Source organism: Penicillium coprophilum (assembly GCF_028826855.1).
Source record: "Penicillium coprophilum strain IBT 35676 chromosome Unknown utg000004l_segment0_segment0, whole genome shotgun sequence".
Classification (NCBI taxonomy): Eukaryota; Fungi; Ascomycota; class Eurotiomycetes; order Eurotiales; family Aspergillaceae; genus Penicillium; species Penicillium coprophilum.
Window position 1 is genome coordinate 3,176,555 of NW_026622723.1, and position 14,680 is coordinate 3,191,234.

A 14,680-nucleotide genomic window follows, 5' to 3' on the forward strand; every position below is an offset into this window, starting at 1 on the left:
TGCTTTGTCACGGAAAACCGTTATTATATTTCCCTCCCTGGTGCACTTACAGCCTTTCTATCACTCCTGCTGCATTTCCCTCTACCAACGACATGAACCACGCACGCGGTCTCCTATCATCCGCCCAGGCCCTACGTCAGATATTCACCACATCCGTTCGCAGCTCCAGAGTTGGCATTCATCCTCTCAGGCTTCTTCCAAATACCCCTCAGACTCGAGCTTTTCAACAATCCCGTTGTCTGAAGCTTCGAGAACATCGGCCACCGGTTGAAAAGCCCCCGATAAACGATGCTATCCGTGCACCATTTGTTCAAGTTGTGAACGACGAAGGGGACCTCGACCCTCCGACCAGATTAGAGGATGTTCTTGAAAGCTTTGACCATGCCGACTTCTTTCTTCTCCAGGTGCAAGAAGGAGATTATAACAACCCGCCAGTTTGCAAGATCTACAGTAAGAAAGAAGTGCGAGCACGTGAAAAGGCCAAAGCCAAGTCAGCTCGTGAGACCAAGGTTACATTCAAACAAATCGAGCTGAACTGGGCAATCGATGCCCATGACCTGTCGCACCGTCTAAAGCAACTCTCGACCTTTTTGGAGAAAGGTCGCAGGGTAGAAATTCTATTGACCACCAAGAAACGCAAGCGCAGCCCCACAGTTGATGAGATCAAGCAGGTCATGCAGAGTGTGTTGGACACAATCCGAGAGGCTGGTGGAACCCAGACCAAAGCAATGGAGGGAGAGCCGGGAAAGCAACTCAAGATCACTGCACAGAAAATGAACTAGCACAGAGGACTAGTCCAATGTATATTATATAGCATTGAACCTTGCGACATGGCATCAGTTGTATAGCGCTTATTTGTTACCCACTTGTAGGGATATAAAAGGATATGAACTTGTTGGATCCCACACCATGATATTTGATATCTTCCCTATATACCTTGGAAGTAGCCCTAGAGACCTTAGACCGTTGAGACCTTCCAGATTGATAGAATGCCACTCAGCATCAAGAAACATCCTTAGATACATACATTCATATCCATGTTCAACATCTATCCTGTCCGCAATTCGAGGCCCGTGATTGGTTGATGACTAAGCCTGCCCTGAGGATCCATTCATCCCGGAAGCCATCTTACTTAAAAATTTGGTGTTGATCTGGGTTTCTTCTCTTCCATCCTTACTCCACCTGTTTAATCTTTCCTTTTTGTTCTTGTTCCATCGTTTTTGTTTCGATTGAACCAAGATGTCGACCATCTCCCGTTCATTGAACCTCCTGGCGCGCACCAGCCGGTCCTCCCTGCTGCGTCCGACTACCGTCAACCCCGTCCACCATGTCTTCAGCAACAAGGTGGCCGGCCGTGGATTGGCTACTGCTTTCGAGCGTAACAAGCCCCACGTGAACATTGGTAAGATCCTATCGCTGTCGCATTCTACGTCTCCATGCTGAAGCTTATTGTTCAGGCACCATCGGTCACGTTGATCACGGCAAGGTAAGCCATTCGCGACTTGTTCCGATGTCTCCGCCACGCAAAGATCGAATTTAACTCGTACGCTCATAGACTACCCTGACTGCCGCCATCACAAAGCACCAGGCCTCTAAGGGCCTTGCCAACTTCCTCGACTATGCCTCCATTGACAAGGCCCCTGAGGAGCGCAAGCGTGGTATTACTATTTCCACTGCCCACATTGAGTTCGCAACTGAGGATCGTCACTACGCCCACGTCGACTGCCCCGGTCACGCCGATTACATTAAGAACATGATTACTGGTGCCGCCAACATGGATGGTGCCATTGTCGTCGTTGCTGCCTCCGACGGTCAGATGTACGGCCCCCAGTCTATAAAGCTAGTCGGAAGAATGTGCTGACCCAAATTACCCAACAGGCCCCAGACCCGTGAGCACTTGCTGCTTGCCCGTCAGGTTGGTGTCCAGAAGATTGTTGTGTTCGTTAACAAGGTCGACGCTGTCGAGGACCCTGAGATGCTTGAGCTCGTCGAGCTCGAGATGCGTGAACTGCTCTCCTCTTACGGATTTGAGGGTGAGGAGACTCCTATCGTCTTCGGCTCCGCTCTCTGCGCTCTCGAGGACCGCCGCCCCGATATTGGTACCGAGCAGATTGACAAGCTCATGAAGGCCGTCGACACTTGGATCCCTACCCCCGAGCGTGATTTGGATAAACCTTTCCTTATGTCCGTTGAGGAAGTCTTCTCTATTCCTGGCCGTGGCACTGTCGTCTCTGGTCGTGTCGAGCGTGGTCTCCTGAAGAAGGATACTGAGGTTGAAATTGTCGGTGCTACCGACTCCGGCAACCCTATTAAGACCAAGGTTACCGACATTGAGACCTTCAAGAAGTCCTGTGACGAGTCCCGTGCTGGTGACAACTCCGGTCTCCTTCTCCGCGGTATCCGCCGTGAGGATATCCGCCGTGGCATGGTCGTTGCTGCCCCTAACAGCACCAAGGCCAACAACAAGTTCCTTGTGTCGATGTACGTTTTGACCGAGGCTGAGGGTGGTCGCCGTACTGGTTTCGGCGCCAACTACCGCCCCCAGGTCTACATCCGCACTGCTGGTAAGTTCAATTTCGGCCAAATCTGATTTAATCAAATTGATACAATTGATAACTAATTATGCTCTAGATGAGGCTGGTGATCTCAGCTTCCCCGATGGCGACATGGCCAGACGTGTCCAACCCGGTGACAACGTTGAGATGATTCTCAAGACCCACCACCCTGTTGCTGCCGAGCCTGGTCAGCGCTTCAACATCCGTGAGGGTGGCCGTACTGTTGCCACTGGTCTGATTACCCGCGTCGTCGAGTAAATGGTCCGCTCGCACCCATGGTCAGGCAGGCGAAGTGTCTGACCCTTGTATTATGAACCCCTTTTCTTTAACAGCTTGTTTGTTTTGGCACCTTTTATTCCACAGCGCGGGAATCATCGATCAGCACGAGGGATCCGGGGGTAAACCGGAGTTTTCGCTTGATATCGTTCATGTACCTCTACTGTTTTGGAGATGTAGTCGGATTTTCTTTCATCTCTCCACTCCCGTGAAAATGTATTCAGACCAAATTCTTCCTAGGCTCATATATAATTTTAGTCTATGCTCAAGTCAACGTGCGTCTTTCTACTGCTCGACCCTCATCTCGTCTATTGCATGAGAACGAATCTAGAAGTTAGCCTGTAGATACTCAATCGAGTTACATGGACGCCTGGTTCACACCTCGTTCTCTGCTTCCACGGTATTCGCAACTCATCCGCCCTGATGATGGCGAAGACGGTCATTTTGACTGATTAGTGTTTCCCCCAATGGCTGATCTCGTCATCTAAGAATACATCCATGTAGCTACGGATTCTGAAATATACCCTGTCCAATCATGCATAGACATCAATCAATCACTTCTTCAATGGGCCTGGACGGTTTGCCCTTTTTCAATCCCTACTGTGTTATCGAGCCCTCTTGGCATCCCTGTGAAGTTGTAATATATTGTTTCCCATATTTTGGTGGAAATAGGCTGAGACCTGTCATATATATACACACCGAAAAGTGGCCAACTATGTTCGTTGGAACTACTCCGTCCTTCGTATTAAACAACCATTTCCCGGTGTCGTCTGACAGCCTCGAGACTTGCTGGTTCAATATGCAAGGCTATATATTGAAGCAGGGATATCGCGATGTTTGCCCGGTTTTGAAATAGAAACTACCAAATATTGTATATCCCAAGAGTAGATTGTAGCGTGGGCAGGAGGTCTTCCGCTATTCTCAACTCACTTCTCCAAAAAAAGAAATCCAACTCGACTCGCTCGCCGGGTTCAATACTATGCAGAGATAGACCTTGGCAAGGGAGCCAGAGGTGGAGTATGAACATTCTATTGCTGATGTTCGCTGTGGCACCTTGGCCTGCAGCACCTCACAACCACGACAATATTTCACTACTAGTGCGCCATAACAAATTTTCCCATGGTTAACTACTCGATACTAACTACGAGGTTGATATACGGATTGAATGCAGAGCTACAATACCGAGAATCAGAATGTATAATTATCGAGAGTTGAATCCAAGGTGGAGAATTTCAGGCAGTAAGCCTCGACAAATAGGCCATAGAGAATTCGATCATCATGAACTTGACTACCAAAAATCAGACTTGGATTTTGAACTTTCATGGAGATAACAATAGCTGGCCGCTTATGCGGCCTTATGTGGTCATTTTAGTAGTCGTTTGGGTAGATACTTCCCTTCTCGGTTTTCTAGGTAGATGATAGATGGTAGGAAAAAGGAGCATCGCTACGTAGACGACTTTTCTATGTATAATGTAGGATAGAGAATCAGCGTGACATTACTCCGTAGTGTATTCAGATGTACGAGGTATAGAAAGCTCATATTGCAAAGAATACTCCAACATACAGCCAACATCCGTTATGGCGCACTATTGGTTCAAAACTACTGTACTAGTAGGTAGTACTTGAATGGATGGATGAGACGCAAAGTTATCATCAGAGAATACTGTTTTTTTTTTTTGTTTTTTTTATATATTTACATCCGGATGCTTTGAAAAATAACGCCACACTAATATTAGTTTAGTACCAACGGACTTCTCTCCTCCGACACGGGGTAAAAATGAAGTATGTATACTCCGCACATCAAGCATTGTCTCTACATAAGTCAAGGCTTATACTTACAACGTTGCTATATCCATATGGCCAAACTGCGGCTTTACTAAGATTTGCATCCATGGATTGGAACTTTCTACTCCGTACAGCATAGTAATTTTCCAGGGCGCGTCTTATAGTGCTTATACGGGGGGGTGTTTGGATCCATCTCTCATTGGATCAGCTAGTTCCACCTGTGCCTTCTAGGTCATAGTTCATATCAATCCACTGATACGCTATCAGACCTTCGCTTACACGGTTCCATTTGTGTTGTTATTGCTAGTAACATCACCCCGTAAACCAATCCGGAGAAATGGAGAAATGCAACCAAAGGATGATTTTATGAAATAGATTAGGAGCTCCACAAGCAATACCGGATCAAAGGAAACAAATCCTAATACATATATAGAGAACAGCCATGGGCACATGTGTCGCGGGATTTCCTGGAATTATTGTTATTTTCTTCGAAGATTGTGGTAATATTCTATATCAACATGAATCATCATGATCTTGGTTCTGTAGCTGGCAGTAGCACAGCTGATACAACGCCCCCGCAAGCTCAAGATGCAATGACTTATCTGTTTACATTGTAAGATTCCAAATTTGCCGTAGCCGATCGGAGAGAGGTTATTGACCTTGCCAGCGGAGATTCCTACACCCAGACTGAGTTCACTGTCAATGGCACACAGCCATCTGCCACAAACCCGATGGGAAACCCGGCGCTAGGTGAGAGTTACTTACCCGGGCAAGTAGGATTGAATCGAGCCACTCATCAAGTCAAATAGGGACTGGTACAACGAGCGGTGGTACCAATTGGGTCGGATACCTGACCACTCTATACAATGCCTCGCCGGTACTCAGTTACAACTTCGCCGTTGGAGGGGCGACGATCGACAACTCAATTGTGGATACCAAGGTCAAGGATGTGACTTCGCAAGTCCAAGACTTCGAGTTAGCATATGGCAAGAAGCCTGCATCTGCACCGTGGACGTCAGAAAATGCGGTTTTTGGGTTCTGGATTGGAATCAATGAGTATTGCGTCTTAATCCCCCCTTGCCGGCTATGTTCTAATGTTTTCATTTTTTAGTATCGGCTGGGGTCATCAAAACACCCAGCCTAGCGTACTTGTGCCGAAACTGATGGCACAGTACAGATATCTCGTTGAAAAGATATATGCATCTGGCGGACGAAAGTTCCTTTTCCTCAATGTCCCACCTACAGATCGGAGTCCTATGATCATCAAAGAGGGACCGGAAGCCGTCAAAACATATGCTATGTGGGTGAAGGCTTACAATAATGGCCTTCAAACATTGATCAATGACTTCAAATTAAGCCACACCGACGTATGTTTTGATCTCTTACATTGTTTTCACAAAACTAACTTGATTGTAGACTACTATCGTTCTCTACGACACCTGGTCCTTCATGCCGAAGATCCTGGACGACCCTCAGACATACGGGTTTCCAAATGCCACTTGTTTCAATGAAAATGGCACCTCTTGCATTTGGTGGAATCATTACCACCCTGGGCAGAACTATCATAAACTACAGGCAGCGGATATGAGACAATACTTGCAGCCTCTCGGTGCTTGGTAGATCGATTGAGACGGATCAGGATGGATAGGCGTGAAGTACATGAAGATATTCAAAAAGCAGATAGAATAAATAGCAAGAGAAATCCTGAACCCGATGTTATAGATGATATTAACCCCGTGAGACGGACTTAACGGAGGAAAGATATTGCATCTGATTGGCCCGGACTAAATGTCGCACCACCTCGGCCGAACTTGACGGACGAACATATCTATGAGAGCCGACTATCCAACGACTGTGGGCTCCTTTTTTGTTCTTTCGTTCGAGACTAGGTAGGATTGACCTGAGATTCAGGCCTAGCTTGACTCTTCGGAACCTTTACATCACTTGATCTGTCATCTTGTCTTACTCCCAAGAGTATTCCTCACCACAAGTGACAAGAGGATGCTGCACAACCTCCTGATCTGATCAACTCCCCTCACAACACAATCAGTGAACATATTATCTTCTTATCCTTGCCCTTTCGCTGTACAGATCAAGATGGAACCCTGCACAGACCATGAGCCGGCGCGAAAGAGAATGAGAAAGGGGACCAGAAGTTGCACAGAATGTATGTGTCAAGAGAGTAATTTGATATGTCTGCTCTAAAAGCGTTCAACTATAGGTCGGCGACGCAAGATTCGATGCACATTTCACCCCAACCACCCGACAATTTGTAATGAATGTCGGTCCAGAGGCATGAAATGTGTTGATCAAGAACATACAGTTATTACCCCTCCATTGTCCGGCTTCCAGCGGAACTCCAAACTAGGTGAACAGCCATACAGTCTCCGCGAGCGAGTAGCACACCTGGAGAACCTTGTCGAGGGGTTGACCAAACGACTGGACCAGCAGGATTCACGCATACCACCTTGTGAGCACCATGGGACAAATCAAAGTTGGTATATCCCGGACGCATGCGGATCGATGTCGCGTGACTGACATTATGTAGCGGACGGTGCACAATCCCATTCAAGGCCATTAGCTACCGAGACAGATGAACTAGGCCCGTCTAGTGATCAAATCTGCAATGCGCCGGTACTCCAACTGTTTGATAACTATATTATGAGCCGCAAAAAGGACTCGTCGAATAATGATAAATTCGCTGGTGTTCAGGACATGTCGCCGAAGGCCGAAGCAGTGCGCGCAGAACTCATGTCTCTCCTTCCTCCCATAGAGGATATGAATAAGATAATAAATGCGTCCTTCCATTTGTTTGTGTGGCATGATCATTTCCCGGATATGTTCGATCGACATGCCGACCGACTGGTTTTTAATGACCATTGTCGCGATACTCTAGTGGCTCCCGCCGACGTCGCTAGGGCACTCATGTGTCTGTGCATCAGTGCGATTCACGCCCCATCTGAATTTGACTTTAGCGCTTTAATCGTGCCATTTGAGCCTCAAAAGTTCTATGAGAAATGCACTGAGATCGTGGACCGTTTGATTGTCCGTGACGATGACTTTGCGGCTACTTTGCCCGGTATTGAATGTCAGATGTTGCTCCAAAGGGTTCACATGACTGATGGCCGGCTCCGGAAAGCTTGGCTGGTTATTCGTCGGGCAATCGAGTTTGCCCATCTAGCTGGAATGCATCTGTCCACTCAAGTTCAGAGGCCAGGCGATTCTTTATATGAACGGCGCTTGAAAATTTGGTGCTTTCTGGCAACATCGGATCGATTCCTAAGTTTGATCCTTGGCTTGCCTTATGGTATTACAGATCAATTCTTTTTGCCACAGGTAGAGCAACGTCTCAATGCCAACTTATCAGCTCCTGAGGAATACATGTTGCGCATTGGCATTATCACGGGACATATGGTTGACAGAAACCAAGACCCTTCCAAGATGACCCTCGCAGCAACTTTACGACTGGACCAAGAGCTCCAGGATTCTTGGAAATCTATGCCGAGTCACTTCCAAGCCGCAGAGCCCTGCCAAAACGAGAAACGAGAACATTACAATGAGAGAGTCCCGTTACAATTCATGCTTAAGCTACTGCGTGCTTTCCTCCATCTCCCATTGATGCTGCAATCCCCACATGAGCCTCAATTCCTTCCCTGCCACACGATCGCAATTCAATCCGCAAGAGAAGGGCTCATTCTATACAAGGTCCTCCGATCCACAACTAAACCCTCTTTGTGCAAAATGATTGACTTCATGGCATTTACGCTATGTCTCCTTTTGATAATACACCTGCAAGGTTATTCCGACGAGAGTCCAGATCATAGTAAAGAGCAAGATGAAGAAGACTGGGATATGGTAAAGAAGGTCGTCGAGACCCTCCAACTGGCGGCAACAGAGCTAGGAGGCTCAGTGGCTGCCGAGTCTGCGAAGATCCTCGGCGCCATCTACGATAGCAGAGATCTTAAGCCTGATTGGTGCTCCATATCGAGCTGCAAAATTACAGTGCCCTATTTTGGTACTATTACGGTCAGTGCAGGAAGCAAGTTCTTCAAGGGTCGCTCCCAAAGCAAGGAACAGACGTCAATACCATCAGACACGGGGCAAACGGAGGTCTCTTCTTCGGTACAGTGTCCTAGTCAGCTGTATACTACGCCGATATCTGACCCTGAAGGTGCGCCAAGTACCAACACTGACACCTTGAATGGTACTTCCATCACACCCACGATGACGCCTGGATACCCAGACGAGCCATGGCTTTCAAGGAATGAAACAATGACAAACCCACATCCTGGCTTGGAGTTCAACGCGTTCAGTGGACTGTTCGATGATTTTGGGCAGTATATGTGGCCAAACCGCAGCGTTGACCTTGGGCTTGATGAGGGTTGGAATCTAAACTGGTCAGATGGTGTGCCATCATTGTAAATACAGATCCCCTTGTGGATTAATTTTAATGTCTTCAGCCTGTACATGTTGTAAATTAGAAGAGTTGACGATATACACATCCCGTCGAAGGAAATGCGATTTCTATCATTTGATTGCATGATCGAGGCACTAGATCTGGTGTTAAACACCAGTCCGATCCAAATGGTCAGATAGTATCGATTTCCTGCAATGTCGATATTATTAATGACATCTCAATATTCCGTTGATAAAATGCAGAATATATTAAAATAAAAACAAGTAACCCAGTCCAGAGTGGTCTGAAAAGTGACGTTACCGGGGTAAAAGGGGTTTATGTAAGACTGTTTTCCCCAGCATCGACCTCGGGACTTGATCATCTCAATGAACCCGTGAAACAACCGTGTGATCCCTGAATTCTTCTCATTTTCTCATTTGATTACCCTGTTGCTCTTTCTAGTTGCATGGTCCTCTAGATCCTAGTATATCTTTGCTCTTTCAACTCGCTGTTGCCACAACACCTCCCCCCTCCCCCCAACATACACACAGCAGAGGAAGATAAACATGACTGAACGACGCCCATCGGGGTTGGAAAGGAGCCCAACTGCGCCGCCGATCCTCTCCAATGGCCACTTTGCTTCGATCGGTGCCGAAGGCGATGCTGCCTTGTATGAACACGGCGTGCAGGTGATTGATGAGAATAAGGAGTTCAAGTACGGCAACCTCCCTTCACTATGGTTTGCCCAATCATATGGCTTCGAAGCTGATCGCATCGCTATAGTCCTAACCTGTCCAAATATCTGTCCCTCGAGAATGTTACGTCGGCTGGTTTCAACTACCATCTCATCTCCGTGTTTGGTTCGCAATCCACCGGAAAGTCCACGCTGCTCAATCAGTTGTTCGGGACCGAGTTCTCCGTGATGTCGGAGCTGGAAAGAAGACAAACAACAAAGGGTATCTGGATGTCGAACAACAAGAAGCAAGGCGAACCTGGCGCGGCGGAGCGCATGGCTGATAACATCTTGGTCATGGACGTGGAGGGAACTGATGGTCGCGAGAGAGGTGAAGATCAGGACTTTGAGCGCAAGAGTGCGCTCTTTGCGCTTGCGACAAGTGAAGTCCTGATTGTCAACATCTGGGAACACCAGGTGGGGCTGTATCAAGGAGCCAACATGGGATTGTTGAAGACCGTGTTCGAAGTTAACTTGCAGCTGTTCCTAAAGGATAAACAGTATGTATCATTCTGATCGCCCCCTCTTCTATGCGCATTGGGTGCTAATTTCTCTACAGTACTACCCATCGTTCCCTCCTATTCTTCGTCATTCGTGATTTCATCGGTAACACACCACTCAAGAACCTGCAGAAGACCTTATTGGAAGACCTCTCCCGTCTCTGGGATACTATATCAAAACCTGCAGGCTTGGAAAAGTCGACCATTCATGACTACTTTGATTTCCAATTCTATGGACTGCCGCATAAGGGTTACCAGCCTGACCAGTTTGTGACAGAAGCAAAGAAGCTTGGCCTGCGTTTCCGGGAAGGTCACCGAGACCCAAAGAGGGATGCACTCAAAGGCGAGTTTTCCGAAGGAGGGGTTTTCTTACCTGAGTACCATCGTCGTATCCCAGCAGACGGATTCGCACATTATGCGGAGGGAATTTGGGATCAAATTGTCAACAACAAAGACTTAGATTTGCCCACACAGCAGGAGTTGCTCGCGCAATTCCGTTGTGACGAAATATTACGCGAGGTAATGACAGGCTTCGATGAGGCGATCGTCGGATTTGAAGACAAACAGGCCGAATCAGTGCGTCTAGGTGCACCTGAGGTCCTAGGGGGACTTGGTGCTGCCATGCGTGCTGCGCGGGTCAAGACCCTCAAGAGCTTTGAGACAGAAGCCAGCCGATACCACAAGGGTGTTTACCAACGGAAAAGCGCCGAGCTTCAAGGCAAGGTTGATACACGCCTTAAGGCACTCTTCCACGGCCAGCTATCCGCAGCTCACAAGTCTGGAATCCAGGATTTCAGTGATTCGGTCACTGCTGCTGTGAAGGATGGCCAGAAGAAGGGCGGTAGTTATGACTTCGCCGAAATCGTCACCAAGGAGGCCCAGTCTTCATTGGAGAAGTTCGAGGAGGTCGCCCGCTCCACATTGGTGGATGGAGCTTCCTGGAGCAACTACAAGCAAGAGCTATCTTTGTATAAGAAAGACTTGGCTGAGGTCAGTGCCCGACTACGCCGTGATGAAATGAGACGACTGGCTACCCGCGTCGAGCGGTGGGTTCAATCTCGTCTGGGTGAATCTGTGGGGCTAGAGTTTAATGCCCTCGGGTCTGGAAGAGCTGGCGGTGGTGCCCCTGAGAATGGGGAAAAGCCTACGGAAAAGGACTTCTGGGATCGGATCTGGAACTTGTTTGAAGATACTGTTCTTGACGCTGAGCGGAGATTCACGGACCGTGCGAGCAGCTTCGATGCTAGCATTGATGAAGTCGATGTTGGTCTTTGGCGACTGCGCCGTAAATCTTGGGGTGTTCTCCGTGCCAAAATCGAAGAGGAGATGATTGAGGGAAATTTGCTCCTTAAGCTTCGGGAGAACTTTGAGGATAAGTTCCGCTATGACGAAGCTGGTGTACCACGCATCTGGCGCCCAACCGATGACATCGAGGGCATTTACACCCGTGCTCGCGAATCTACCTTGACGCTGATTCCTCTTCTGTCTCGTTTCCGCCTGGAAAGGACTGGTGGTCCACCACCACTTGATCGATGGATTGGACACACCCCAAGCACAGCAACACCTGCGGATGAGGAGGATCTGGCCCCCATCGGGGGTGTGGACGAAGACGAGGGCAAGAGTTTGGAAGAAGAGATGACAATTCTTAGCGATACCAAGCGCCAAGAGCTCACTGTACGATTTAAGAAGACCGCCGACGGTGTCTACGTCGAGGCCAAGCGGAGTGCCATTGGCGGTATGACACAAGTCCCCTTGTATTTCTACGGTTTGTTGCTGGCCCTAGGCTGGAACGAAATCTGGGCTGGTAAGTTTCCATTGATGGAATCCTCCATTTTTGCGCCTACTGACACATATTCTGCAGTCCTGCGCAACCCCGCGTACTTTATCCTGCTATTTGTGTTTGCCATTGGCGCATATATTACTTATCACCTTAATCTGTGGGGTCCCATGCTGAAGATGACCGAGGCCGCCTCCCAGCAAGCTCTGGTAGAAGGCAAGCGCCGCCTGCGCGAGTTTCTCGAATCCTCCGACACTGGACGCCAGGCGATTGCTATGTCGGCTGGGGAGCGAGCTGGCTCAGACCGAAAGGAAGAGTATGAAATGTCGAATATGCAGAAGGGTGGGTCGAACGCCAATGACGACCTGGATGATATGTAAATGTGTTTGTTGCGCTCTTTTTGGCTCCTGTACCCTGTACTTTACTTTCTGTAGTTTCTATATGCATACTGGTACAACATTGACTTTTGACTACAATCTCATTGGCAACAACTTGACAGCTGACTTCCATACGAATACTACCTGGTCAATTTGGGGATAGAGTATGCCCCAAGTTCTTGAGGAGAGATGGGAAGTTGAGAACGGGCTGAGAGGAGAGTTCGAGGTAGAACGAGGACGAGGGGGGGTTTATACGCACCGGTGGAGACAACGTACCTTCCCGAAAGAAAGAGGAAAGAAAATCATGAGACGATGGGAAGGCACAACCGAAGTATCATTCTGCTCAGAATGATCGCGGTGATTCGAAGTAGATTGCCCAGGGACCTTTCGGCTTACATAGCGGTACGTCAAACAGACCGGACCTCCGAGATGAGGGGTTTAACCGTTCCAGGCTCGTACTTACTATATGAATCACACACCCGTCTTGATCACTGAAATGTCCTTCAATCTGCTTCTCCAATCCCAAAAATGTTTGGCATTCCCAATCTCCCAGAGACATTCGATGATCTCCCTGACAAGCGTCGCTTCTGGCCTGGAACCGCAGGGTCAGAAGAGGAAGGTCTGGGAATGCTCCGCCTTTTGACGCCTGAACTAGTTGCCCAAGCCGCGCGAACACAGATCCAGACCGGCGAGAGGGTATGCTTAAACTGGGATATGGAGAATTTGAGCCCACCAGGTAAAACAAGGGAACTTGACCGTCGAATAAGTTTAAAACACACAGTAAGACTCACGACTCGAGAAACCAGGATTTGGCCGCAAGCCCTTTGAGCACCGAGTTAAATGGGTCGCCGAGGGTGTTGCTTTCGACGACGAATATCACTTCAACCCACAGCAATCATCCCAGTGGGATGGCCTCCGACATCACAATGCGCCAGCCCCAATACCAGAAGATCCAGACCGACGTCTTTTTTATGGTGGTACGACTGCAGGGGAGATTTTGGATGAATCCTCGTCACGGATTGGCATTGGCTTTTGGGCGAAGAAGGGCATTGCCGGGCGTGGCGTGCTGATCGATTACGTCTCCTACGCGGAGAAGAAAGGCATCAGCGTAAACGCGCTGAGTCGGCAGATGATCTCGCTTGATGAGGTACAGGAGATTGCGCGCGAATGCAACATCACATTCCAGAAGGGTGATATCCTTTTCTTGCGGGTTGGCTTGCCTGAGACGTGGGAGCGGATGTCAGCCGAGGAGCGGGTGGCTTATAGTCAGCAGGGGATGCCGCAACATGCTGGAATCGAACAGAGTGAGCGGGTGCTGCGCTTCATATGGGATAACCATTTTGCCGCTGTTGCGTCCGATGCTGTGAGCTTCGAGGTTTACCCAGCTCTGAACCCTGAGTTTGATTTGCATCATCACCTTCTGGCTGGGTGGGGTATCCCTATTGGGGAGATGTTTGATCTGGATGAGTTGGCTGCAACATGCAAGCGTTTAGCTCGTTGGAGTTTCTTTATCTCTAGTAGTCCGTTGAACTGCTCCCGGGGAGTTTCTAGTCCGCCTAACTGTATGGCTATTTTCTAGCCCTCGCGTAACAAGAATCACTCTTTCAGGGCAATCTGAAGTTACCTACCTACATATGTATCCATAGATATGTCGATATCTCCCGCTTCAAGCCAGGAATCAAACAAAGGGGTGTTCGTGTGCTACTGGCGTCGGTTAATGCGGGAGTGGAAGAGGATCATTGATTTTGAGCCTGGATTCTTCAAAATGGTGGATGGGAAGAAGGAGTTGGGAGGCATTTCCGTGGCCAGTCTCTTGTTGATGGGAGAGGTGCAGTATGATCATTGGTGAAAGAGACAAGATTGTCTCTCTAAAGTTATCTTAGATATATAGAGATACATATAGACAGTAGAAAATAGAAGAGGAAGCAGGGCAGTACATAGTCCATTAAGCTAAAAATATTACAGAATACTTTGGCCTTAAGTCCACAAACCTGAGATCTTTGTCTCGGTAGATGAAATATCCAGACCAGCCAGTTCCTATCTATGTTTTGTGCATTCTTCGTCTCCCGGAACAGACGCCGAGAGAGGCGGGCTTAAAATTTGACTCGGTAGTTTGTGATGAAAATGATGTGGAAATGTGCATACTAGACTCATGAATCCTATCACGAGATTTGCGTATTGGTTCTTACGTGCTACTGTATATTCCTTCAAAGTAGATGTTCCCGAACACTTGTTTGTTGAACTTGGAAGCATGTATGTTCGATATGTGGTAAAAGTTCAT

The 14,680-nt window shown here is 48.2% G+C and overlaps 6 protein-coding genes across 6 annotated transcripts; all 6 read left to right on the plus strand.

The window, feature by feature from the left end:
• Nucleotides 1–92: 92 nt before the first annotated feature.
• Nucleotides 93–782, plus strand: N7500_005638 (putative translation initiation factor IF3; the record flags this gene model as incomplete). Its single annotated transcript, XM_056676782.1, has 1 exon — nt 93–782. One exon carries the CDS (start codon nt 93–95, stop codon nt 780–782), a length of 690 nt encoding a protein of 229 aa, XP_056531782.1.
• A 377-nt stretch (nt 783–1,159) lies between these two features.
• Nucleotides 1,160–2,839, plus strand: N7500_005639 (translation elongation factor Tu). The gene is made up of 5 exons (XM_056676783.1): nt 1,160–1,402; nt 1,458–1,486; nt 1,556–1,818; nt 1,879–2,564; nt 2,632–2,839. Exons 1-5 carry the CDS (start codon nt 1,240–1,242, stop codon nt 2,811–2,813), a joined length of 1,323 nt encoding a protein of 440 aa, XP_056531783.1. The 5' UTR covers nt 1,160–1,239; the 3' UTR covers nt 2,814–2,839.
• A 2,295-nt stretch (nt 2,840–5,134) lies between these two features.
• Nucleotides 5,135–6,236, plus strand: N7500_005640 (SGNH/GDSL hydrolase family protein; the record flags this gene model as incomplete). Its single annotated transcript, XM_056676784.1, has 5 exons — nt 5,135–5,229; nt 5,263–5,366; nt 5,426–5,672; nt 5,728–5,983; nt 6,033–6,236. 5 exons carry the CDS (start codon nt 5,135–5,137, stop codon nt 6,234–6,236), a joined length of 906 nt encoding a protein of 301 aa, XP_056531784.1.
• A 675-nt stretch (nt 6,237–6,911) lies between these two features.
• Nucleotides 6,912–9,038, plus strand: N7500_005641 (fungal specific transcription factor domain-containing protein; the record flags this gene model as incomplete). The annotated part of the gene is made up of 2 exons (XM_056676785.1): nt 6,912–7,110; nt 7,165–9,038. 2 exons carry the CDS (start codon nt 6,912–6,914, stop codon nt 9,036–9,038), a joined length of 2,073 nt encoding a protein of 690 aa, XP_056531785.1.
• Nucleotides 9,039–9,578: 540 nt separating this feature from the next.
• Nucleotides 9,579–12,402, plus strand: sey1 (dynamin-like GTPase SEY1; the record flags this gene model as incomplete). Its single annotated transcript, XM_056676786.1, has 4 exons — nt 9,579–9,751; nt 9,796–10,245; nt 10,305–12,049; nt 12,107–12,402. 4 exons carry the CDS (start codon nt 9,579–9,581, stop codon nt 12,400–12,402), a joined length of 2,664 nt encoding a protein of 887 aa, XP_056531786.1.
• A 525-nt stretch (nt 12,403–12,927) lies between these two features.
• N7500_005643 (uncharacterized protein) lies at nt 12,928–13,978 on the plus strand (the record flags this gene model as incomplete). Its single annotated transcript, XM_056676787.1, has 2 exons — nt 12,928–13,135; nt 13,185–13,978. The coding sequence occupies 2 exons, from the start codon at nt 12,928–12,930 to the stop codon at nt 13,976–13,978; spliced, it is 1,002 nt and encodes a 333-aa protein (XP_056531787.1).
• Nucleotides 13,979–14,680: the final 702 nt, after the last annotated feature.

Excerpts from the sequence above, each read along its gene's own strand:
- N7500_005639 (XM_056676783.1), top strand. The coding sequence starts at position 1,240 with ATGTCGACCATCTCCCGTTCATTGAACCTCCTGGCGCGCACCAGCCGG. Across the intron at positions 1,403-1,457 it reads CAAGCCCCACGTGAACATTG|GCACCATCGGTCACGTTGAT; the intron begins GTAAGATCCTAT and ends CTTATTGTTCAG. Across the intron at positions 1,487-1,555 it reads GTCACGTTGATCACGGCAAG|ACTACCCTGACTGCCGCCAT; the intron begins GTAAGCCATTCG and ends GTACGCTCATAG.